The 27952-nt window shown below is 34.4% G+C and overlaps 1 protein-coding gene across 2 annotated transcripts in view; it reads right to left on the reverse strand.

Moving 5' to 3' along the window:
• Nucleotides 1-3216: 3216 nt before the first annotated feature.
• The window catches only part of LOC111504866 (uncharacterized), a 34199-nt gene continuing 9463 nt past the window's right edge, over nt 3217-27952 (reverse strand). Inside the window, exons 1-5 of one of the 2 annotated variants that reach the window (XM_074173928.1) lie at nt 23101-23221; nt 8500-13220; nt 8327-8447; nt 7487-7690; nt 3217-3633 (exon numbers count right to left, since the gene is read on the reverse strand). In XM_074173928.1, coding sequence (XP_074030029.1) covers nt 7502-7690; nt 8327-8447; nt 8500-13016 — 4827 coding nt within the window. In that variant the 5' untranslated portion in view covers nt 13017-13220; nt 23101-23221 and the 3' untranslated portion in view covers nt 3217-3633; nt 7487-7501. Of the gene's footprint in view, nt 3634-7486; nt 7691-8326; nt 8448-8499; nt 13221-23100; nt 23222-27952 lie in introns of those variants that run through there. The other variant, XM_023159577.2, reaches the window with a different exon arrangement.

Below are 27952 nucleotides of genomic sequence, written 5' to 3' on the forward strand. Positions count from 1 at the left end.
AAACCAGTGTTCCTCTTTGTGGATGATTTCAGCTTGAGCCCACTTGATATTATGTTGATGAGCCCAAACATGCTTTGCTATTCCGGATTTGCTGGTTTATCCTCGCTGTGTGTGTTCTTGTGCTCAGCAATGCGAACTTTCAATGGCCTCTTAGTTTCACCAATGTATGATTCTCCGCACTCGCAGGGTATCCGGTAAATGCAATTCTTGGAATCGCAGTCCGCGTTTGGTGGCCCGGTTCTCGTGAGACTGCTACGGACCCAATCCTTCCTAACATTTCCGATAATCCTCTGATGTAGGGAAGTACAAGTACTGGTTGTGGCGGTTTCTCTTTCTTGTTGACTCTTACTGTCTTCTAGCTAAAGAATTTTCTACCATCACTCTGGAGTAACCATTCCGTTAAAGGTCATTTTTGATGTTGCCTAGTTCCTTTTCGAAACCTTTCTTAGTATTACAGAGCCCGAAGGCACGGTCTAGTAGATGATGATTCCTCTCTTAGTCGATTGATGGTGGTTGGATTTCTGTTTCAGATACTGTCCTGTGTGAATGGGTTTTCTATATACAAATGTTTCCCATTTAGTGTGACGTAACTTGGTTTGGAATCTTTCAATTTTAATTTTTCATTTGTTAATAATAATAATAATAAGTTGATATTTTTTAATTTCTCAAGTTTCAGCTTTTTTCAATATTTCAATTTTTTATTTTTTTGATTGTTGCTTGTATGTTATTTCTTTGAAATTTCAGTTTTTTGTTTAATAAAATTGTTATTTTCGGTTAATCTTTTAAATTTTTTTTTAGGGATTGCAAATCAATTTATATTATATTAGACAATGAAAGTCCAAACTGATGAAATACACCGAACAGGTATACTATAGTATAGCAGTAGTATAACAGTATAGCTTTTCATTCATCGGAAAACTGTTAATTCGTGGTTGGAATGCAGCCGCAACGCAAATTTCCATACTTAGATCTAATCTTCACATTTTTTTGTCGTGTTTTGGGAATAAAATATAGCTGCAGGGGGTCCACCGGAACCAGCAAAATTTTGAAAATGATCTATGATCAAAAATATGTACGAACCTCTGCTCTAACTGATCTAAATGAAATAATTGAAATTTCAGAGTTAGTAAATTTTGAAATAATTTGAAGATTAGCAATTCTTAGGGTACACTACACCCCTATTGAAGAGATAGTTTACGGTATATGACAAACAACTTTGTCAACTTTTGAAAAATTAAACATTCACTATTATACCTGAATCTAATAAGATGTAATGAGCTCAAAAACAAATACGGATCAAATTCAAATTTATGATATCATTTATTTATTGAAAGCAATTTAAACAAGCTCATGGCATTACATTATATGAATTGACATCAAATGTACTCACATTGAACAAGTCTTTTCCTACATGACTAAATCCACCAATACTCAAAATTAGATTCATTCAAAGTATTTTCGGAGAAAGAATCTTTTCGGGGAAATAATGTCACAACAGATAAACATATAATTCATTAACTGCATTACCTGCAGCCAAAGTCTCTGTTGAGCCCTATTGAGCTCAGGTGTCCTCTCAATGGACAGTATCCAGTGAATAGCCCTGTAATTGTTCTGAGCCGATCCCTGCTCTGTTGAAATAGTTCTCAGTTCTCTTCTCCTTCATGAAGGCTTTCCCGTGCGTGTTCCTAGGTATGTTTTCCCAGTACTGGTTCTTTACCAAATTTTTTGGAACCCCCTCAGCTGATTCAAGACCTGAAGGAGTTGATGGTCCTTGGCTGGCACACTCTTCAGCTTTTTCGTTGATTGTGATTGTTTTCAGCATTTCCAAACCAGTATCGGAGTCACTTTCGGGTTCATTGGGTGCCCCAAGTGCAGCCTGGCTGTGATCAGCTCATTTTATTGGACTGATACGTACTGACCTAGTGAGTCACTGGAATGAAGGTTTCTCTCGGATGTTTCTGCCAAGCATGACAAGAAAATTCACTCCCCACTCTTTCGGTATGTAACGGATGTAACGACCTTAGCAGTCGTTGCTTCAAACAGCAACACCAAACCAACAACCACTAAGTCAACAATTGTTTCAGTTTCCGCCACCAGACCATAGATGCGTATATTATCATGGGTTCATTTACCATGATGGAAAGCCAATACATCAAGTCGTGTTTCAGCCCTCGTGTTTTTCCGCAGGTGCATCTGGGCAGCATAAGTGCCACCTCCGCCCTTCTTTTCACTCTTTTCTAGATGTATTCCAAATCAACCTGGAATCTAGTATCCCTTTCAAATATTTGTCCTCTCCCGAAAGATGTATCTATTCACCTCGAAGTTTTAGAGGTCTTAGGCCCTCTTGGTGAATGCTACTGTGGTCGATTATGTTCAGCACATCTTCTTCGGTCCATCTAATTCTAATGTTTTGGGCCTGCTGCGTTCAGGTACAGAATTATATTTGCCCTAGACTAGGGTTACTAAGTCGTCTGCGTAGCCCGGTACTTTGTGTTCGTTATGGTCCTGAAGACGTAGTAACTCGTTCTTTACAAGGGTCCATAACAATAGTAACAAACCCCTGAATACATACTCTCACTACTCTTTTAATTAGAAATATTGAGACTGTAATTGAATGAAGAAAAAACCTGTGAATGCTTCCTTTCTTCAATTTGTCTATTGAGTTTTTTTTTTCAAATAGTACTCAAAATTACTGCCATCTTTGATCAATAAATCTGTCAAACTTATACTCCAAGAAAAATACGGGTTCCAGAAGGAGAGGCGTTTTCTTGACTGAATGCAGTGAATAAGAATTCATGCTTTCCATGAATTACCTACTACTAAAAACAAAAATATATGCACATACATGAATGTTGCCATTGAAAATGAAGAATAAAACTGCTTACAATTAACCCTCAGTGGCTGTCTGCCACTGAACGTGACCAATTATCATAAAAATTTTACTAGTCTTCGATCCTAATTGATGTAAATAATGGTAAAGGTTTCATAAAAAAATTATACAAATACATTCAAATAGTTTTCACTTTCCTTTTCTAGCCTGTCAAATTTTGATGAGATTTTCAGTATCAGTTATTTTATTCTTTATATATATATTACAGACAATAACAATAACATAACAATAATTCACTGAATAAATAAAATACAATCCATTAAATGAAAAAAAACGTACACTTAGTAATTAAATAAAATCAATTTCATATTGAATGAAAACACAAGTAAAATGTAAAAATCATGTTACAATGTCAGTAGTCAATCAATATACCATATCACTCATTTGTTCAGCCTTTGCTGTCTAATGACTCAATCAGCTTCGCTAAAGTTTTTCCTACAAAACAAACACTTTCTAGTTTCTATCAAGAATTAAGGATTAAAAAAATCAAAGGAAGGCAGGAACCAGCAGAGAAGAAGTTCAAATAACATTTATAATTGATTGAACGCTGATGAAATATCGAATTTATATAACCTCATTTGCTTTGGTATCTTGGCTTTCCTTTTCATAAGAATACTGTATTTCTGTGGATTACGTGTTGTTGAACACACACACAAATCAAGAGTCAGTTCCTAACCACCAATTGATTTTTCAAAGCAAAATTTTTCTTCTCTATTTAATTGTCCACTGTATGAACCTGTGGCCTAAGATAAAAAATATATTTTAATGAAAACAGTTCCACACTTTTGTTATCTATGCAACCCACATCAATTGAGTGAAATAAAATTTTCGGCTGCCGACAGCCAGATATCAACCGATTGAGTGTGTATGGGGTAAGGAGGGGGAATCCACTCACTGGGTAATGGCACTCCCCTCTGTAACTTTGTCACGTTGCCTGAAATGTGACGGGAGGAGGGGTCTAACAGCTATGCAAACAAACAGTCAGCTCGCGTCATGCGACCGTGAAGTGCGTTTTTTCGTTTGCGGCCGCACTAATCCAATTTTTGATTAGGTGTTTTATCGGTTAGTCCAAAACTTCAATGCTTATTCAATCATTAATTTTACTTTCCTGGCAATAGAACTATTCTATTTTGTGATAATGCAATCAATTTTCAACAATTGTGTATATTTTTTTATTTATTTTTTTATCAGAAAATATTTTATTTGATTTCAAATTAATTACGTTATATCGGTTATATCGCTCATCTGAGCGCCATTACCCCTTGGTGACTCGAATTTTTATTTTTGTAGATATGCCAAGATAAACCTTGGATAAACTTGGATAAACTTTGGATAAACTTCTAGAACTGCGTTCTAGAGGTTTATCCAAAAGTAAAGCCGCAAAACAATATAACATTCACTACTTCGAAAAATATTAACGACCCAATACTAGATCGCAAGCCGTTTTCACGCAAGAAACTGAAATTGCTGAACAAGTTGAGTTGCTGGGTTCCTTATACAATGGACTAAATGTCGCAGATTTGCATTAATTTGTTTTTCAATATGCTGAGCTCAACAATATCAAAAACAATTTTTATCAAAGCAGCAAAACAGCTGGTTTGGATTGGGTACACGCCTTTATAAGACGCAATCCTTCAGTTTCTATACGCAAAGCTGGAGCGACAAGCTTAAATAGAATTGCTGCTTTCAACAAAGAAGAAATAACACATTTCTACGAAAATTACGAAAAACATACATTCACAATGCTTACGAAACTGGTATCATCACGGTGACAGTCCCAGGAAAAGTGCTCGCTGAAAAAGGACAAAGAAGAGTCGGATCTGTTATAAGCGGCCAACGAAAAAGTAACGTAACAGTTTTGTGTGCAATGAGTGCAGCCGGAAACTTCATACCGCCCCAGTTTATTTTTGCCGAACAGAGATTGACGCCTTCATTAGAAAAAGATGGACCAGCTGGTGCATTATATACCCACTATAAAAATGTCTGAATAATCGAAGACCTATTTGTCACTTGGCTCAAACATTTCGCAGCATTTGCAAAGCCTACCTAAGAATCACCTGTGTTGTTAATTCTGGACAATAACAGCAGTCGCATTTCCCTCCAAACTTTGTATTTTTGGAAGGAAATCACATCGCAATGCTTTCCATAACCTCACACAGTTCTCACAGAACACAACCGCTGAATTTGTCTTTTTATGGGCCACTGAAAGCAGCTCATAGGCATGAATGCAAGAGGCACATGAAAACACATTTAATGTTTGAAATAACTCCATACGACGTTGCAGCATACGTCAGAGTGGGCCAAGTTGGACACTTTTAAAGGAAAACTCCTGTTTTCAAACTAGATAGATAAAAACTGATGACTGTGTCTGACAGTCATAGTTTATGACAAACTGAATGGTGATCACCATATATTGATATCTATCATCGTTTCTGAGTTACAGCATGTTTTTCTATGATGTGCATTTTCGGAATGTGGCTGTAAGTTTTATCTATCGAAAATTTCTTGTTTACATGAAAACATTTCCAAAACACTTTTTTTGAAGAATTCAGTGATGTAAAAAACTTATTTTATCAAATGACATATGAAAAGTTATTGATGAAAAACTATTTTTTTCAATGAGACACCATTGTCATTCGGCTCTGCCGAACTCTAAAAACCTGACTCAGCCCCCAGTGGGGCAGGCACAAAGTATATGCTCTGCTGTTTCATCATTTTCCAAACATAAGCGACAAACACTGTCTTCCGACAGTCCGAGTCTCTGCATATGATGATTAAAGTGACAGTGACCTGTAAGAAGACCTGTTGGACATCGTAGTTCGTCCCTACTGTAGTCCAACAACTGTTTGGTATCAAGTTTCAGAGGGTGAATAAACGCCTTGGAGTGAGCCAATCCTGGAAGATTTTGCCAGAGGTCCATAAATCTTCTTGCCATCTAGGTGTTCAATCTTTGTTTGGCAAAGCCTAAAACGATGCCAATGACGGGTTCTGGTCCGATGAAGCTGCTTGCAGCACCCTCTTTTGCAAAGGATTCAGCAGCCTCATTGCCATCCAGGTCAGTATGGCCAGGAATCCAGACCAAAGACAATCCGTTAAGTGTTCCTATAGAGAACAGTCGTTTTTGGCAATTTGCTACCAATTTAGACATTTCTCGGTAGGATCCAAGAGCTTCCAACGCCGCTTGACTGTCCAAGAATATTTTTATTGACTTGTGTGAGGTTGGATTCTTCCAATCTCTCCGCACACAATTCAATAGCGTAAAATTTCCACTTGAAATACAGTCGCATAGGTTCCTAGGCAGGTTGATATCTCTGTCCTGGGTATGTGACTGAACACACTTGTTCCAGAACCGAAAGGTGTTTTTGATTCATCTGTGAACCAACAAATATCTGTCCTTAATATTTCCTTCTTCCGGAGGATCCAGTCCTCTCTACTCGAAAACAGTACTTTATAAGGCAGGTCATAGTTGACAGTTGAAGGCATAAAGTCAGAGGTCGTTTTCAGAATGCTGTGACTTCTAGTGTCAACCAACAGTATGTTGCATGGACAAGTCAGACAGCTCCCAAGGTACAAAAAAATAGTCTGTTGCACTCTGCATTAAATTGATTTGGCAATTTAATGCAATGTTGCACTCTGCATTAAATTAATTTGGCACAAGTTTAGATGCATTCCTTCCAGCCTCTCTCTCCAGAAAATTGTGGAGAGGAGGTAGATCTATACTGATGGCATCAATGATGGCCAGACAAGCCAGTCTCTGTAAGCCAGAGAGCTACGCCTGGGCCTTTTTCTGTAAAGCCTTCGACCACCAGGTAATTGCACCATAAGTGATCATTGGTCTGACAATCATCACATAAATCCAATGAATTTGTTTGGGACCTAAATCCCAAGTTTTACCACAAATCCTTCGACATGTTCATAGGGAAAGTCTGGCTTCGCGTAAAGTTTTTCTCAGTGATTTGTAGTTTTGACTTATGCATGTCATCATGAACATGTAAAATGACCATAGTTAAAGACGTGTACCTGGACGGTCTTAAAATAATTGTCACACATACATCGGTTTCCCAGGCCCCAGTCGAAACGAAATATGAAATACTCGATTGTCTAGTATAAGTTCAATGAATTCAAGAAAGGATCACAAAATCTCCTAAAAAAAAATTCCGAGTTTAAAATTCAAATTCAATTAAATTTGTTGAATTGAACCAAATGATAGTCATCACTGAATTAAGATTTCCATCTTGAAAGTTTTTGTTATATTCAGATTCCAAATTCAAAATTTTAATGAATTCAAAATTTGTTCTTGAAATTTTTTTCACAAAATTTGTGGTGACAGTAGCAAGTATTTAGTACCACATAGCAACCGAGATTTTATCAAAAGAAAAACTTTACAAGTATTGAAAGTGATATGATTTCTCTTCTGAATAAAGAATTTTTTATTTTCGACCAGTATCAAGAAACCAAAGTTGGTATAGTTGTGATAGCATCAAAAAGTTAGCATTCACTCAAAAAAATCAATCAGAACAAAATATAGAAATGCCGATGTGGGTTGCAGTCAGAATGTGTACAAGAAGCATGCATGTAGTAAGTAATATATCATACCGTATTCAAAATTCTTCAAATATCATGTCCACTGTCTCCGCACATATTCAGTAAAGATGCCAAGTTTTCTAACCGTTTTCTCATTAATAGATTTGTTCTTTTAGAAACCATGCTCAATATTTCTGCTTTTGGTTTTCCAGTTTTTTTCAAACAATCATCATTTGTCATTGTGATTATATTTTCGAATCCAAAATCTCCACATATCTGAAAAATACATCATTTCATATCAGTTTACACCAATACCTATTGTAAGATATATCAATAGTATAAATTCTGCAAGTATTCCCAAAAACTGTTCATATTTATTTTGTGTATATATTTGAATAAATGAGAAATTATGTTCCTCCTTTTCAATTTCTTTGGGGGAAGGATCATTTGTTCCTCTATGCATCAGACAAGTATATATTTAGAAGGTTTGCTAAGAGTTGATGATACTGTGGCATACATCCGGGCATGAGGTCGAGCAAGAGAATTTCAATTTCAATTTGAGTATTAAAAAGGGTAATTCATCAGTTGGACTGATGTCTAGGGAAACGTACCTTAAATAAAATAGTGTGAAAATTGGACAATATTCCATTTTATCAATTAATTCATTTCATGGATAATATTTCATTGTATTAATATACGAATGATTGTACTGATATGTTCAGAAAAATCAATTATAAATATTACTGGAGTTTTTTCCCAACACCAGTTCCTTTTGAAGATGATCACTTGGTGATCGAAACATGTGTCAAGGTGTTAAAATAATGGTTTGGTGTTGGGAAAAAACTTCAGTAATATTCATTACTACACCAAAGGTTCCAAACAGTGCATCGTAAGTCAATCAATTATACTTACATAATATCCTCTTAAAACAGTAGCGTCAATGGAATGGGTATTTTCGAAATCAACTTCAGTTTCAATTTTTATATTAATCTTGAATGTCTCTGGGACTGGTTGTAGTAAAGCAGAAAATAGGCTGAAAATAATTTATTAAATAAAAAATTTAATGGAACTAGGGCTTTACTTACTCTTGCAAAAAATCAATGACTACTGCAATATTAGAAAATCTCAATAACTTCTCTTCGGATGGCCAGGAAACATCAATTTCTCCAAAAAAATGTCTGTATGCTCCTAGATACCCAAAATGTGGAATATTGCTCGTTATGTACAAATTAAATTCTTCTGGTTTTTTGAGAGGAGCATTAAGTATTAATATTTGTTCCCTATTATACATAATGACCTTATGTGGCAAAATTTCTACGGATGTATGTTTCTTCCAATAATTCAGTACTTTTGATGCAATATCATTTCTGCCATCCTTTTTGGTAAGGTCCATAATTTCAATAATCGACTTTTTTATTGGATGTCCCTTTTTTGAGTTAGGCGGTTCAATCAACCAATGTCCACATTTGTATTCTTTCTTCCCATTAAAATGTTCTGCCGATATATGATCCATATTCACAAACGCAACATCATTGCCTGTATAATGTTTAAAGTAGGGACCAATGAAAATTTTATCAACATAACTTGGGTCAAAATATATACCAAATTCCACATGATCATATCCCCTTTTCAAAGTACCAATAGTTCCTTTCACAGTGCATTTGTTATTTTCAGCAATTTCTCCTATCCTTTTCAAATCTGTATAGTTTATTGAATAGCCTACACTAACCAAGTAAAGGTACATGAAGTCGGAATTCAGGTGAATCATACGCCACTTACAAAGAGGGTTGATTTTGGGTAAAGCAGCCCACATATATAACTTATCCTTACCATCCGACATCCCTCCCAAATGCCCTGTCGATTCTTCAACTAGTTCTTGGAGCTGGTAATTTTTTTTGAAAATATTCAGAAGTTGATAATTACCATTTATGTTCCTATGTATGAAAATTTCATCTTTTGGATTATCAATTTTTTTTTCCTCTTCCATTCCTCTACTAGAAATATTTCTAGTGCAAACACCACATATTTCGTAATATTTTTTGGTCTCTTGTAAAATGAACAAAAAGTTATCTGGTTGATAACACTCAGGAAGTCTTCCATTCAAAATCCATGAAATCACATCCTCGGTTCGTTCATCTGTTGTTTGTTCAGCTGCAGTTTTTTTCAATGTTTTAATATTAACATAATTTTTCGGAGCTCTCTTGTTACTGTTGCCAATGTAGAGACTTTTCGGTCGATTCATCATACTCCAGATATTTATTTTGCCAGTTGTAAAACTTTCAATGAGAACTTTCCATGGCAACAATCGTGCAGATCCAGATTTAACAGTTTTTGGTCCTATTTTTGTCAATAACCCTAAACGGTTTCTATCAGCAATAATTTCACCATTGAATACTGACTTCACATTTACAATTCCTGATGAAACTAAAGACAACTTTCTGCATTGAATAACTCCATTTTCATTAAAGGGGGCCAATGATGTAGATGTAATAGTGTTATCCTCTCTGCATTCTCTAAGCAGCTGTTTACGTTTTCTTGCGATCTTATCAACCAATACATTTCGCATACGTTGCTCTATAGAAATTCTGTTCAAAATAGCCTCCTCAAGCATTTTCAGATCTTCAATAGCATATTGAATTTTTGTCTTACATACATCAAACTTTTTGGCATTGGAACATAATTCATTATTCTGTTCATTCAAACTATTAGTTTTAGTTTTTGGGCACTTCCATGGTAATGCTCTTGTCCTTGCACACCCATCTAATTCTTCCTTACGGGGCATTTTTTCCTTATTATTCTTATCATACTCTTGTTTTCTTTTATTTCTCACTGGCTTCTTGGAGCCAGATAAAGTATTTTTTGATTCTACATGAGAATTAATACTACCCCTTATGTTATGAGAACAGTCATTGGGGCTGAAATTTTTCATCTCGTTGGAAATTTTGGATACTTTTTTAATTTTTCTCTCTGCATGATTAGGTCCTATTTCACATTTTTTCCTTCTATTACCTCTACATTTTTTCAAATGTTGTTTTGCAGTAACTGCAGATACTTCTTTTACTGACCCAATTTTTTTTTGTTCTTTGTCATTTATTTCTTCAGTGAATTTTTCGAAAATTTTCAAGTGATCATCACTCCCGTCTTTCGAAAGTATATCATCCTTCATAGACATATTTGGAATGGAAAGGGAAGTTCCTTGACAGTAACAATCGTACTGATTATGAGTTAAACAATATGGTATTATCTGAGATAAATTCAGTTTTGGCAAACTCACTGTACATTTTCCTGAAAAGTTACTTCCCGGTAGTTGAGTAAAGAAAATGTCAGAATCACTATTTACTTTATCAGAATATATAACAGGAGTCTTTGTATTTCTTCTCAATTTACTTCTTCTACCTGAGCCAACAACTATTGTTTCATTTTTCATTTTAATAACAGTTTGAGTAAATTGTCGCTCTACTCTAGCCAACTTTTTTTTCGCTATATTTTCAATACAATTCAGAGTATCGGGTGATAATAATGTACCAGCTGGAGATGTGAGAGCATTTTCATTCATAAAATCGTTTTCTTTTGGACAAGTACAATTAAACATACACTGAACCAATTGACAATGATGAATGAATATATTTCCACCATTCAAACTTCCACATACACACCCCATATGACAGTGAGGCTTTTCACATTTTCTTTCTGATTGGTTTTCTTCTAGCTCAACATTCACTACTTTACAGTTGAGTCTCAATAACTCGTTTTCACCTTTGGATTTCTTTATACGTGGCTTTTTTGAAATACTCACATTACTGTCAATAATAGGTGTTAATTTTTCAATCAACCTCCCTTCATTCTTTGTTCGAGATTCATCATCCTTTATAAGTGACGGAGCAATTTCCCTAATTTCAACATATCTAATCAAGTCATCGATAACAGTTGCAACAGTATCTCTGGAACTTTCATTCTCATTGGCAGAACAGCTATCTGCAAGACACACAGAGGTTGACTTTTGTTTTCTAACGATATTTTTTTCTTGTTCGTTGTGGTATTTCAATTCATTGTCATTTTTCCCCTCCATCAAATTTCTACATTCAATTTTTGCAATGCATTCATCATTCAACCTACTCTTTACCCTCAATTTTTCATTATTGAAAAGTACGAAACTTTGATTATATAATTGTTCTTTTTTCAATGTGACAGACTTCTCTTTCTTCGCTGATGAATTAGTCTTTTTCAACTTTTCTGGTTTTTTCAGTTCTCGCATTTTTTCTTTCTCCAAAAGTTTTCTTTTTTGGGCAACAGTTTTGGCTTTTAGTGATCTGAGTTTTCTAGGTTTTTCATCAGAAATTGTTCTAAGTTTACAAACCTGCTTTAATGGAAGAGGACCATCATCTAGGAAATTTTCTTTCAATCCTTCTTCAACATCATATCCATGAACCTTATAACTAATGTTCAATTTGAAATTTTCTATCAAAAACTCATCTAAAGTGTCACTAACAAATGGAGATTTATTCTCAAGTACGCTATTTTCATTTTGGAATGAAAGTTGAGAACTGTCAATAAATGGCGCAATTTTGGTGTCATCTTTTCTCATTACATGTGAACGTACCTTAGAATTTTCCAACTTTGTTTTCAATTTGTCATCATTCAGAGTGAACGAAGATTCCTCTTTATACGTGAGTTTTCCAATTTGATCAAAAACAACGAGCTGATCGTCCTCTATATTGTTGCTACTAGGAATTGCATTTTTGTCTTCTAGCTTGTTGATGATTGCATCATTGTCTTTTTTGTCAAACTTCACACCACCTTGAATATCTGATATAATAAATCCCAACTCGTTAGTTTGTGTAAAGAGAGGATTTTCTTTCATCAACTCTCTTGAACTATTAACTCTTTCATTGCCGGATTTCTCCATATCGTTTAATAGCTTCTTATTGTACTCAGAACAGTTAACAATTTTTGTTTGTAGTTGTATAAATGGTCCTTTTCTTCTTGCTCTGAGAGAACTTATTTGGAGCTTCAACTTATTTCGAATATTTTCTACATTTTCTAAAGAAGCAGTTTCGTCTCCAATCAAAATTTCATCAGTGAGTAAAGAAACAGGAGATTTTTTATCACTGTTATGCTCATCAATTTCATCATTTCTTGAAATGATTGCGGTTTGTTTCGTGCATTTTTTTAATCTTAAGTTGACATCTTCAATTATTTGAGGTTCAATTTGTTTGTTTGGTTTTATCTCAGATAGCTCAAAAAGATGTAACTGTTTCTCGTTTTCAGTTTCGAAAAAATCTGGTTCTTGACAAAGTAATTCGATACATTTCAGAGGATATGTCTCATTATATTCAATTTTTCCAGAATTACTTTCAAAATAGCTTGTTTTTCCTGACGGTGTTTTGGAACCAATAAATGTTTTTTCCCGACAAAAACTATTTCGAGGATACGTTTCTATATAAGGTAAACCATCGGAAGATTCCTCTTGGAAATCATCAATTTCATTGTTAATTACTTCTATTACTTTAACTTCCATTATTTCAAAATTTTCATTCGTTTCTTGGGTTTGTGATGGAGATCTATCACGATATTCGCACTGAATGTTCTCTGTATCTATCATTTCCTTGATTATGGAATGTTTCGTAATGTGCGATTCCCCTCTTCATCGTCAGAAAATAATTCAGCATTTATTGGAAGTAAAAGAGGTTTATTTCCTCTTTCAATATCTACTCCAGATTTAAATTTTTGACGCTCTTCCAAAAAATCATCAATTGGCCATTCGGTATTCTTTAATTCTTGAATTGTATCTTTCAATGGCATATTTCTAAAATAAAACAAATTCTAATGAATATTTTCTTAATCTGAATTTGTTAGATTCCCCAAAGGTGGCAAACAATTTCATTTCTACCTAACTTTGTTGACTCTTTCATTATCGTAAGTTGACAAATATACCTGACACATAACAACAGATCTGTTTTCAAAAACGATATTTAACTAAGTGGCATCTTTCCGTATAATTTTATCATACCACTAGATGAAAACAGAGCTCAAAAATAACACCAGACAACGCTGTTTCAACCTACCATACGTATTTTCAGTAGTGCTAGACTAAACGACAAATGCATTGTTGAACTCCTTTGTTTTAAGATGACAATCTTGCCATGTATGAACTCAAGAAATTCAAACTGTATCAGGTGAAAAGGGTTCCTCACGAATTATGGATTATATTTTGTAAATTTTTCTTTACGTCAGTGGAGCCCAAAAATACATTGTAGCTCAACTTAGCACCACGGATGAAATTAATTTCAAATATCTACATAGGAATACATGTAGATGATACTTTGGGGAAACCTCGCTCTTTCTGTATATTGCAGTGGTCACCAAATGGTCGGTATTACCATTAACAACGTGGAATTTGCGTTTGGAAAACTAGGAAGCACAATACCACAGAAGAGCCTGAGGAGCCTCAGTTCTCGCTTTGGAGTAGGTAGACTGAGACACTTGCGAGGATCTGTAACGAGACGGAAATGGGCAAATTCAAACCTTGGCGTCAAATCACAAAACCCTTAAAGTTTGCCACTATCTGAAGAATAGGAAAATTTGTGACATCGGTATAGCGATACTTTTCCTTTTCAGTTCTTGAAAATGTCTTCGAAATGGAATCCAAAACGTCAAACAACTCAAAACTTCAGACTCGATCCAACCTGAATTTCAGGCAGAGATTGCTAACCGCAGAAACATATCCGAACGTGCGCGCGCGTACACATGCAAACACACTCTTGTTGTTCTTGCGGCCTCTTGAAACTAACGTCTGAATTAGTGTTACTCGCCCTACAGATGATATCTGTTCAAAATCTGTTTTTCCGTTAACCAGCTGTCGCACCCCTACGAACTACAATCCTCAGAAGTCGAAACTTGTGAGAGGTAAGGATTAACGAGGTCTTACCTTTTAACGTGTGATTCCTAACTCGGGTTGGACGATAGCAAGTGAAAATTGATCGTTCAGACTAGGGTTTGAACCACCGACCAACACGGCAATCAATTCGAGTGAGTGAACAAAGCACCCACGTCAAACCGCCTGGCTACCGACCGAACTGATTCGAACCACTTGTATTTGAGAGTCAAGATGTGGATTTGCTGGTTTATCTTCGTTAGGTGATAGCCGATCCAGATATTCAATGAATTTTTAGCTTCTCTGATATAGGATTCGAAACATTCACAAGAAATCTAGTAGGCGCATTTCTTGAAGTCGCTGTTTGTTGGTGGTTTGGTATTCGTAAGGTTATTGCAGATTATATATCAAGACCTGAAGCTGGTTCTAAGGTTGAATTCAAATACAATTCTTCTATTCTTCTCTGATAGTCGCTTTATATAAGAAAGCTAAATCACTCATTGCGACGGCAACGACCACAAAAAAACAGGCCCCTAATTTGTTTCGTACATACTTGCTATCATTCTGTTGCTTAATTTCGTGTATATTAAAATATCACTTCATACCTTTGAGTTAATTTCTTTTTGAAGTCGATTCGTTATTTTTTTCATCATTTTCTGAAGTGTCTCAGATCTTCAACTTGTAGAAATATGTGTTCTCGACAAAGATAGCGCTCTCTGTTTCTGTAGATAGAATAAGTAGACGGCATTTGATGTTGGTTGTCATATGAAATATGGAGGTGTGCTGCCATCAGTCGTGCACAGTGCATCGAAGGGTTATCAGTTGTTAAATGGAAGATGGCGGTCTCTGTTTTAGAAAAATAGTAACAAAAACTGAGATTGATCTGAGTCTCAACAACTATCCATAGTATATTTTTACTCTGAAATAGAAAATAGAAATAAACAAACAAAAGATAATTTTATTCTATTATGTACAATTTTACAAAATATTCAATTGCATCAATACAATAAATATCCCATGTTACTTATGAACTAAAACAGTTTCCTGGCTGAGAGCATCGATCCCATAACGCCTTAATCGTCTTTCACTTCAGATATCCATTATAGAACAATGATTCCAAAGTAAGGTTTCATACGATCCAGGTATCAAACTTCTTTCATCATCGAATTCATCTAAAACATTTGTTTGAGTGATAGTATACCTACAGCTGATACTCGCTCAGCTCGAATGAGGTTTTCGGTAACAACATTCTTCACAAAACTCTCTAAACAATCTTTATAATCTTGTAATGTTTATTCTCCTATAGTTTTTTTCACACGTTTTGCCTTCTTGGTTATACCAGTATGATTCATTACTTCTTCATTTTCGTCAGATTCGTATTCGTCCGTTTTCAAGTTCTTTCCTCAGAGTTCATTTTTATCAGTTTGTGACTTCTTCCATAATGACACCATTATTTTCATCTTTCATCATTTCAAGCAGTTTCTATTGACTTGAGAGATACCATAACTATTGTTTTCAGGATAATCCGTCGTATCGCTTTAGGATCTCTGTCAGGATTTCTTATACTAAACTGTCGGTATCTGTATACGCCATAGAACAATCATCTCCAAATTCTGTTTTCATGTATTGATATTGAAAGTCATAAATATTTGTTTTCGTCAGATCCAGAATCGCCATCCCAACATATACAGGGTAGTCGAAATTAAGTCAGCACCATTGCCAACTCCGTTAATATTGATGCTACGAATTCGGTTGAATAGGCAAACTAGTAGCATTTCCAATGGCCTTTTCGATGCCAAAAACAAAAAAAAATTGACACAAGCATTTTCAAAATATTTCATAAAATGATATTTTTTTAATGGAACACCCTATATTTTATCATGCATTTCGATTCATAAAAACATTCTCAAAACAAAGCTCATATCAATTTTCTTCCTAAAGTTGAAAATGAGCAACTAATGTGAAAATATTCATTTATTTTAGTAGTACAAAAAATTTCTTTGTTTTGACAAACCTCATGATTGTCCAAACATCCAATTTTATGAATGACAATATTTTGTTGTTAACAGCAAAAAATAATTTCACCAGGATTTGAACTCGTGAAACCTGTGATCATCATGTCGTACCAGTCACTTGACACTACTGAGATATTTGGTATTAATTTACAAAACGATAATTTCCATCTCAAAGCCGTTCCACTAGCCGTATTCATTTTGTGAATCAAAATATGTCTGATTATAATAACATTGAAGGCGTTTTTGTACAGGACAAAAAATACTGGAGCGTCGTATTAATGCTGTTGAAAAAAAATGTGTTCGATTCGATAATACAGAATTATTATGAGTAATTATAATATAAATTGCCTTGAAACTTTGGTGAAATACTATTTGTCAAATATTCTCAAGTATATCATGACAATGTTATGAATTATTGTAACTGTCAACTACTGTTCGAATGATATGTCAGAATCCTACTTGGTTTGTCAGAAAAGTAGCTTAAGAGCACTACAATACTACAGAAATTCGTTTCCCGATCGTGAATTACCTAATCGGCGTTTTTTTGCTGTGCTTCATCGTCGATTCAGAAACAAGGAAAAAATGTTTGACAAGAACTAAAAAACGGTTTGTCATATCTGAAGATACAGAAATTGACGTTTTATCCTACTTTGAGCTAAATCCAAATCATTCCATCAGAGATTTATCTAGAGAAATAGCTGTTCCATCGTCTGTTATTCAACGAATTCTGAAGAAACATAAGATTTTTTCTTATAAGTAAGACCAGTACAAACACCAGAACATGGTGACCCTGAGATACGATTGGGGTGTTGTCGGTGGTTTATGAATAAATGCAGACAATATCCAAACTTACCTATATTAAAATATTATATGGAGCGATTAGGCTAATCTTTCAAATTGTGGGATGTATAGTAGAAAGAATTTTCATTGTTGGAGTAAACATAATCCATTTCTAGTCCATCCCCACATATTCATAATGAAACTCTTTCAGTCAGCTTTTAATTGAAAATAAGACGGTTGAATAGATCAACTTTTTGGACTTATTCTTGAATCGCTCGGCATACACCCATACGAAACTATATTTTTTGAAAGTACTTTCTTGACGGAATTCGAATATGGAAAGTAAAAGCTTTAGACCACACGACTGAAAAAAACTTCTTCAGCTCCATCTTTAGGGACCTTTTTAAACGTTTAAAATTGTACTTCGACTGAATTATGAAGGAAAACAGCACCAGAAATAATGTATTCTAATGATTCATTAGTTTATAGATAGTATTGCCTTTACTGTACAAAACTGAAAGAAACTTTCAACTATCACTTTTTCAATATGTCACAAGTGTGCTTTTCATATGATAAACAATACTATATTGGCGGACAAAAAAGCGAGTGTGTTTTAGACCACTACTTTCGCGACTGGAGAAATATTGATCGAAAATTCTTATCCCAGGAAACTTCTCAATATAATAATTTTCAATACTGGTAGTAATACAAATTCTGATGTAATCACCAGAAATTTATGTAATGATAGTTCACCTATCAACTTTTCTTATAAATCTATACCTAATTTCGGAAATTTATAAATTGATGGATGTAGAAAATCATCATGAAAAATGAGAATTGAAACTTTCTATGTTTTTTACCACTTTTATTTGTAACTAACGGTTCTTATAGGGCGAAACTGCATTAACGTTTGTTACAAATGAAAGTGGTAAAAACATGGAAAGTTTGAATTCTCATTTTTCATTGGTAATTTATTTTCAAATATCATAAAACTTTTTCGTAACGAACACACTACCAAAATATGCCGAAAAATATTAAAACTATAAAGAATTTGAATACTAAATTGAAAGATGAAACGGATACTACAAAAAAGTCAAATGTGATCTGTAACATTCCTTGTAACAATTATTGTAACTTGGATTATATTGGAACAACATCTTGAATTCTCAATGATGAAATAACATCACATAAAAGTGGTATAAAGCTTAATAAGAAATCATGTGCATGAGCACATGATTTCTTTCATAGAAACAGGACATAAATCAAATTACTCTAAGATCAAAGTTTTACGTACAAAAAAAATATTTCCAAACGCCTTTTTCTTGAAATGGTCAAGATTAATAAGTCTTCTGATTGAATGAATAAGAAAACTGACATTGATAATCTCAGCAGTATATACATTAACTTACTGGAACTACACCAAAAACACAATAATAATGAAAATCGTATCAATCAATAACTCTCGCTTTAGAGTAGAAGATTATCAAATCATTATGCCCATTGAAAATTGACATTTATGTGAAAGTATGACATTTGTCAAACCAAAAAAATCAAATCCAACTTTCTTTCATCAATTTATACGTATAATCAAGAAAGGGTAATGCAGTCAAGATGCTGGAAAATAATTCCATGAAATTCAAAAGATGAAGATGATTTTATATCATTTTCAGAAACATGTAGATTCGTTTTCCGATGATATTCTAGGAAAGCTTTCCAAATATTTGCCAATGAAGTTGTCAGTTGATTGGTCAAACCACCAACGCCGACATAAAAACTTGGCCAGCTAATTTGGATGTCACACCAATAGGTGGTTCTCGCTTGCTTTTCTATAAATTCTATTAGAGTCCCTGATAAGAAGTCCAAGTATAATTCTCCGGTCAGACATGTTTCAAAAAAGTGGGGACCAAAAATTTTATTCTCGAGAACACCAAGCCATACGTTAACACCATATCTGTTTTGAAAATTAGTAACTATTATATTTTATAAGCTTTGTCAACTGCGTTGATATACAATTTGTTTAGTAGCTAGGTGATAGTAGTTGATGTAAGATAGTTGAATTAATAAACAGTTTTGGTTTGGTTCATTCTACTCTTTCTTCCACAGTTTATTGGATATTTCCAAAAGGTTATGGGCCCAGATCACGAATGAGTAACTGTTCTTGAAGTTAATAATAGAAGAAAACGTTCCAGAAAAAGCCAACATTCCTGTATTAAATTTGGAGAAAATTGTGACTCTTCTAGTTGTCATTGTCACATTGGTTTTACTTCCTGAGGAAAAAGTAAAGTTCAGGTACAGTAAGGAATAAAATGGACAAGTTTAGAAGTCTCAGTATCCAAAAGTTTGATGGCAACAATTTCCAGTTATGGAAATTTCAAATGGAAATAATCTTCAGAGCTGAGGGTTTAATTGCCTTAGTTAATGGAACCAACCAACGTCCAAGTGAATTAGTTTGCGAGGAGAGAAAGGATTGGGATGATCTCAATGCGAAAGCAATGCTTCTGATATCTACATCGATGGAATTCTCCCAACTCCAAACTATAATAATGTCTTGTGAAACTGCTTCAGAAATGTGGACAAGAATCAAACTCATACACGAGCAAAGATCTTCTGTCAACAAAGTTATGCTAAAGCAGCATTTTTTTAATTATCAAATGTCCGAAACAGATACGATTGCTCAGCATATAAGCAAGGTTGAATCAATGGCCCAAGCATTATCGGACGTAGAAGAAAAGGTGTCAGATCTTGATAAAGTTGCAAAAGTTTTGGGTAGTCTACCTCATAAATATAGCGCGTTTGTTACTGCATGGGACTCTTATGATGAGGACAAACAAACGTTTGATAACTTGACGGCTAGACTTTTGAAGGAAGAGCTGAGGTTAAGTCAAATGGAAGAAACTTCAAATGCATTTGCTGCTGTGAAAATTCCACCATAAGAGAAACAATTCAAGTGTCGATACAAGTAATTCCTCCAAAGCTAAGAACAAACAAAACATTGTGTGCTTCTATTGTAGGAAAAGAGGACACCTGAAGTCAGAATGCAGAAAAAGAATCAACAAATATGGTGAAAATAGTCGTGATAGTAATCAGGAATATAAAATTAATATTAACAATCGAGAACACAATCAAGCACTAAATGCCGAAGAGAAGAATATTATAGCCCATGGATGTGAAGATATTTGGCTTGCTGATAGTGCTGCCTCCAGACACATGACCTCTCATATAGAATAGTTTAATGAGCTAAAACCCCTTGATTTCGAAATTGCCATTCAGATAGGAGATAACTCAGTCATTTATGCTGATGGAATAGGTTCGATAGAACTAATAGCCTTAGTCAATGGTCGTCGAGAGTTTCGTACATTAGAAAACACGTTGTACGTGCCAGAACTGAAGAAGAATCAATTTTCAGTGGGAGCTGTAGCCAATAAAAACTTCGAAGTTATTTTCGATAAATCTAAAATCGAAGTAAGAAATGAGAAAGGTTTAATTGTCTCAGGAATCAAACAGACCAATCAGTGCTTCAGAATGTTATTTGATGTTCCAGAAAGTCAACAGAGTAATTCGGCACAAATACAGTCTGCAATGATGTGGCATGATCGACTAGGTCACTTTAACTTTCGTTCACTGAAGGAAATGGCTGATAAAGGTCAATTACCAGATACAAGAATAAAAAGTACAGATGTTCTATTCTGTAGCAGTTTTGTCATTTTGGGAAACAACAGCGAAGGCTTTTCATGACAAGTCATCATGTTCCAATTTGGAAACCAGGAGAATACATTCATACTGATGTATGTGGCAAAATATCATGTACATCATTTGGAGGTGCAAATTACTTCATTCTCTTCAAGGACGAGTGTACATCGTATCGCTTTGTATATTTTGTCAAACACAAAAGTGATGTTTTCTCAAAATTCCTCGAATTCCAACAAATGATCAGAAGACAAACCAAAAATGAAATCAAGATCGTCAGAAGTGACAACGGGACAGAATATGTCAATCAGTCATTCAAAGATCATTTTAATAAAAAAGGAATTATTCATGAAACTAGTGCGCCATACACTCCTGAACAGAACGGGAAGGCAGAACGAGATCTCAGATCAATTGTTGAAAGTGCAAGAACCATGTTGATCAAAAGTAAACTTCCTATGGATTTATGGGCAGAAGCAGTGAATATGGCTGTGTATCTATTGAATCGTAGAATTTCCAGAACTGATTACAAATCGTCATATGAAAAGTGGACAGGAAAGCAACCCAATCTCAGTCATTTACGAACATTTGGATCAGAAGCATATATTCACATTCCGAAACAGTTTAGACGTAAGTTTAACAAGAAATCCAATCAACATTATCTTGTTGGATATGATGGATATGGTCCAAACTACAGAGTTTATGATCCACATTCAAGAAAAGTCATTGTGGCGAGGGACGTAAGTTTCAATGAAGGTGTTTTCGTCAAAGAACTTCCAAAGAACTTCAGTCCACTGAAGATGAAACTCTTCTAGAAAATGTCTCTGGAAACATAGACACCGATTCCAACTTGCAAAATCAAAATAAACGATACCAGTTGAGAAATCGGGACCTATTACAAAAACCACTAGAATTCAGTGAAGTACTATGTGCGGCTATTATCGATGAACCGCAAACTTACAAAGAAGCAATTGAAAGCGAAGAAAAAGAAAAATGGCAGGAAGCAATGGAGGATGAAATAAAGTTCCTTGATGATAATGAAACATGGGTTCTAGAACCATTACCTCCCAATCGCCAAGCTGTCGGTTGTAAGTGGGTTTACAAGGTGAAATTGAAATCAAATGGACAAATTGATAGATATAAAGCACGGCTCTGTGCTAAAGGATACTCGCAAACCCCTGGAATAGATTTCAATGAAACATTTTCTTCAGTAATCAGGTTTGAATCTATCAGAATACTTTTGACGTTAGCAGCTGTCAGAAATTTGGAAATTCGTCAGTTTGACATCAAAACTGCGTTTTTGAATGGAACTTTATCAGAAAATATATTCATGAAACAACCTGAAGGTTTCGAAAGGTTTTGCAAACTGAAGAAAAGTATTTATGGGTTGAAGCAGTCGCCACGATGCTGGAACATGGAATTCACAAAAGTCCTTGCTGAATTTTCGTTCAAACAATTGGAAGCGGATAAATGCGTTTTTTATGGTAAAATTGAAAACGTAGATATATTTTTGGCATTGTACGTTGATGATGGACTAGTTCTGTGTGAATCAGTTCAGTCAATAGATATTTTTATTGACAAACTGACAGCCAAATTTAAGTTGACAACATCAGATGCAGAATACTACATGGGAATTGAAATCAAAAGAAACCGGGATGAACGGAAAATTTATTTGAGTCAGAAGGGTTATATAAGCAGAATTCTGAAGAAATTTAACATGAAAAACTGTAATCCCAATGCAATCCCTGCTGATCCCAATGCACCACTTTATTCGAAAGATATAAACAATGAAGAAGATTGCAGTGCACCATATCGAGAGGCTGTTGGCTGTTTAATGTTTTTGGCAGTTGTGTCACGTCCAGACATAATGTTTGCTGTCAGTCAAGTGAGTCGATTCCTGTCTAATCCAAAAAGAAATCACTGGAATGCTGTCAAGCGTATTTTCAAATATCTTAAAGGTACTGAAAATGTAGGACTACTATACACTGGAAAAGAAGAAACTTTGATTGCTTATTCAGATACTGACTTTGCCGGTGATTTGGATACCAGAAAATCAACAACCGGGTACTTAACAAGTATAGCTGGAGCTCCCGTGACATGGTCTTCTCAAATTCAAAAATGTGTTTCATGGTCCACTACAGAATCCGAATACATTGCCGCCTCGGAAACATATCAAGAAGTTATGTGGCTTCGAATATTTTTACAAGAACTTGGCTTTTTAACTGAAGTTCCTAACAAGCTTTTTGTAGATAATCATAGTGCAATACAGTTAGTTAAAAACACCGAATATCATAAACGAACTAAGCATATCGATGTAAAGTATCACTACATACGTGAATGTGTAGAAAATGGTTCTCTTACTGTCTGCCACGTCCCTTCGGAAGATCAGCTAGCCGATATTCTCACAAAGTCCCTTCCAAAAGAGAAATTTGTGAAGAACAGAGAAACCCTTTTTATCGTATAAAACACAGTTATCAAAGAGTGAGAGTATTATATTTTATAAGCTTTGTCAACTGCGTTGATATACAATTTGTTTAGTAGCTAGGTGATAGTAGTTGATGTGAGATAGTTGAATTAATAAACAATTTTGGTTTGGTTCATTCTTCTCATTCTTCCAGAGTTTATTGGGTATTTCCAAAAGTAACTCTATTCAAATATTCATTTTCTTGTGGCCAGTGATAATGTATATTCCTGTTGAATCATCCGTTATTGATAAATATACTTTCATCACACCACAATTTTTTTTTGAAAATTTCATTATATTGGCAAAATTTTCTAATGAGCCATCACCAAAAAACTTTCCTCCAGTCGAAGTCCGTCAAACGCAAATGATGAACTTTCCTGACTCGATGAAGCTACAATTTATTTTTCTTTAAAATTTTTCGTACAGACGTAGAGGATATGACTGAATTCCTTGTTTTCAATTTTTTTTATTTTCGACAAATCCTAAGTGAAATGAATGTCACTTTATCATTATTGTGAATCTTTTTTCACCTAAAACGCTGATTTAATTATTGCCACCACATTCAGTAACCTTACATTTTCGTTTGGAGGGTTTTTCACAGGATCCATAATTTCTTAAACTATTTTCGATACGTTGACAATATCTATGATCAGGTTGTCATCGTTCAGAATACAATTCCTGATACATTGCCAGAGATTTGGTAGCATTTCTCAAACATCTCGAATAAACGAAAAGCATATCCACTTTTTCGTCATTGGAAAAATTCATGTTTTCTCCTAAAATCGCTCACCAAATTGAATAACTGTTTTTGTGTAATATATTTAACTATTTCATGACTTTCTTCTAAAAAAAATTATCGCTTATTATGTTTCTCTTGAACATCATCTATGACATTTTTGATACAGTATTTTCATTAGTTAATTTCTGTAGATATACGCATTTTCTGAACAGGAATATTTGGGTAGCCACAAATTTTCAAGAGGCATTTGGAAATTATGAATGGCTGGTATTGGTACAAAGATTATTGATCTCTTTTTTTCAAGACAACCCTGACAGAAATCTATTTTAGGGTCTCAATGAATGGCATTACCGATGGCAGTCTGTTTGAATTTCAGTAACTTTCAGATATTCGAGCTCTTGATAAAAATGATAGAATATTGAAGATGATACAATATATTGATGATGATAAGGTCTGTATTTAAAAAAATATATTGATGATGGATTTCAATGAACGAAACGTCGCATTCACAGGTGAATTAACCAGATTATGAAAAATGAAATGAATCAAAAAGTTCCTCTGTCATTTTTTTTAATTGGTCATTTTCAGTTTTTTGCAAATATCTCAGAAACGATTGGTAATTTTATCGATCTGAGAATACCATTATGTTGCATTCCTAAAAAGGCAACTTCTGTTCCATTCAACCGACCGGTTTCGAGATAGCTTAAAAAAACGGCATTTATATGTATAATATACACATTTATATACATATACTAATACATACATACATATATTAACTTCTACAAATATTTTAATTTATTATGAGTTTTATTTGATGAATTGCCATTTTTGAATAGACTTTCATAATTTTTATTTATTATTTTCATTATCGGATACATCAGTAATTAGTGTGGTTGATTATAAGACCGAGACAATGTGCTTATGGCCTGAGAACTAAGATACATTTGTTTTAGAATGAAAATTTGAAAGATATCTAGAGAGAACCGCATCGATTGTTGTTCCATGACTTGTGGTAGGCTCATTTCAATTAATATTCATTTCTAGTTTTAATTTATATTGTGGAAAAATTACCAAAAGTTGTGCATTTTCGGACACGAAATTAACATTGGAATCTCCTATTAAAGTTAATGGCAACGTATGATAGTTTTCTCCTAATTCTTCAGAGCCTACTCGACCGTAAATGTGTGCTCGCCCATGTTTCTCTCTTACCCCTACAGTAATATACAATACTTATATAAGTTAGTGAAGATAGAAAGAGAGAGTTACGTTTCGTATATCAACGATATGTTATTATAAATTTTGTTCAAATTTTTATTTCTGATTTTTTGTTATGGTTCACATTAAGCGTATTTTTATTATTTACCTTTCTAGAGTTATGACTCCATATGTCAGCTTTTTGGCCAAAAATTTGATTTTTTCCAAACTTTGAGCGACGAGCGGCACTAGTTAACGTCGTTAAATCGAGCTCAAATTTCGGCTATCTCAGTATCTGGAAAGGGTAATCGTTTCGTGGCGTCCAGACGAAAAAAATTCCGACATTTTTTCACCTCTTTGAGATCCGGTCACGCTATTGTGTATAGTGTTTATTAACGAATGTTTCACAGGAGAGTTGGAATCTGTTCCTAGTGCAAGCTTTGCCGAACCTTATTCAGAAGGTATTCTTTTTTTAAAGGTGTTATTCAATTTTCAATTTGCAATATAAGCATTGATTCATTTGTGGATTATTCTTTACTATGTTATTTTCCGTGTGCAATCTTATACCACATACAAGGTTTGCAACAACTAGGTTCATTTATTGTATAACAAAATGTAACATTTTGTACTTATATTTTTATATGTATTCAAAAGGTGTATTTGTAGCAAATAAAATCATATATTTTCATCACGGGTTTAATGAATAAATAAATGAATTGAATTGTTGTGCTATTTTCTGTATGCCATCATATGCCACATACAAGGTGTGCAAAAACTTGGTCCATGTATTGTAAATAAAAATGTAATAGTTTATACTTATATTCCCTCTCTTGCCCCTACTGTAATATACGAAACGTAACTCTCTTTTCCATCTTCACTAACTTATAACTCCCTCTCAACATCCGTTCGCCTCGCCCGATCACACTTTTCACAACGCTCTCTGACGCATTAACCAGCTTACTCCCCAAGTCAAGTGTGCGTAAAGAAGTTTTGCCCCAAAAATCCTTGTGCAATGTTCCTCAGAGAACATGCATCAAGTTACAAGGGCATCCTAGCTAAAACCAACTAGCAGAACTTTGTTTTGATACGGGCAGGGTGCCCAACTGCAGGAAAATCTGGCATCTATTTGTGCAATGTTCTTCAAGGAGAACACTTGCAGTGGTACTTGTAAAAAAGCAATAAGTATTATCCTTAATTCAATTGAGAATAACCACATGACTACATTTATTTTCAATATTGTTACATCTCAAGAGGACCGGCTAGGTTGGACAAGCAAATCAATTCTTTCCATTCGTTACAAACCCTCCGACACGCTTTCCGAACTTTATTCGATTTTATACGTTTTATTTATTCATATAATATGCAAAAATATTGCATTTTATGAAGTTCTGAGCTGTTTGAAGTTGCAAGTTCCTTAATCCTCGATAACATATTTTCAAATGACTGCAAAATTTGAACCAAACAGACAAGGAGCGAGTAAAAACGTGAAACAATTTTAATAAAGAATTCAAAGCGTTTCATAATATTCTACATTACTACAAATCACTCATTCAATTTTCCATGATTTTTTTTTACTGTAGAGCAGTTTCTATCTAAGGGAAGGTGGGGGAATCACGGCCATGGGGTAATCGCGGACGTGTATGTTTCACTACGTTAGAAAAGAATGAAAAATATTCCGAGTGATGCAATCGTGAGTCCATCCCAGACGTAGTGCCGCGCAATGAGTGGTGAAGTGACGACACTCGTTTTACAAGGTATGTTTATTTGAACATTTATCAACAATTTCATATATATTTTTTACAAAAATTGAATAGGTATATAATATTTTAGGTATTACATAGAAATATCACATTATTTTTTCGTGTATCATTTAACAATGTTTTAAGGAGTAACCGCGTGCACCACGCTATTCTAACCTCAAATAAAAATATTGATTTGTGGTATTGTGTATGTCGGCTAATGATGGATGAGTTTGGGCGGGTAATCCCGGCCATCCGCAATCACCCCTACACACAGTTTAGTTCATATAGTTTACTTTATATCCTTTTTTTTTATTATATATCCTTGTTTTCTGCCCTGTATCTATATGAAATTGTTAATGATGTATTTTAAAATATACTTATATTTAACTGACTATATTTTAGATGCCACAAAATTACGAAAGAAAGACTGAAACCAAATAATTTGTATTAGAAAAGGCTATTCAGGATATTAAAAGTAAAACACTTTACTTGGTAAAGCCGCTGCTATTTATTCTGTTCCGCAAAGTACTATACACGACTATCTCAAGAAAGAAGTTATAAAGGAGCCAAAAACTGGCAAAAAGGCTATATTTTCTGAAAAACAAGAAAGGGAGTTAGAGGACTATACCATGCAATGCATTAAATTAATTTATGGTTTAACTATAGAAATGGTACGAAAAATAACATTCAAATTTGCCGAAGTAAATAATTTAAAGCACAATTTTGATAAAACATCTGGAATGGCAGCAAACAATAGTTCTATGGATTTCAGAAAAGGCATCCTAATATTTCACTACGTAAACCTGAGTTTACCTCTATCAAAAGAATTACGGGTTTTAATGAAACAGAAGTGAAAATTTTCTTCAATAATTTGGAAATTTTACAAACCAAACACTACTTTGATGTCAAACGAATATACAATGTGGACGAGACAGGTATATCCAATGTCCAAAAAAATTCAAGGATTTTAGCACCAAAAGGCCAGAAACAAGGCAGTATGGCAACAAGTGTTGAAAGAGGTACTACAACGACAGTTGTCTGCGCTT

The sequence above is a fragment of the Leptinotarsa decemlineata genome, unplaced genomic scaffold (assembly GCF_025532065.1).
Source record: "Leptinotarsa decemlineata unplaced genomic scaffold, Ldec_3_MD MMD2_tig00000505_RagTag_RagTag, whole genome shotgun sequence".
In the NCBI taxonomy this organism is placed as follows: Eukaryota; Metazoa; Arthropoda; class Insecta; order Coleoptera; family Chrysomelidae; genus Leptinotarsa; species Leptinotarsa decemlineata.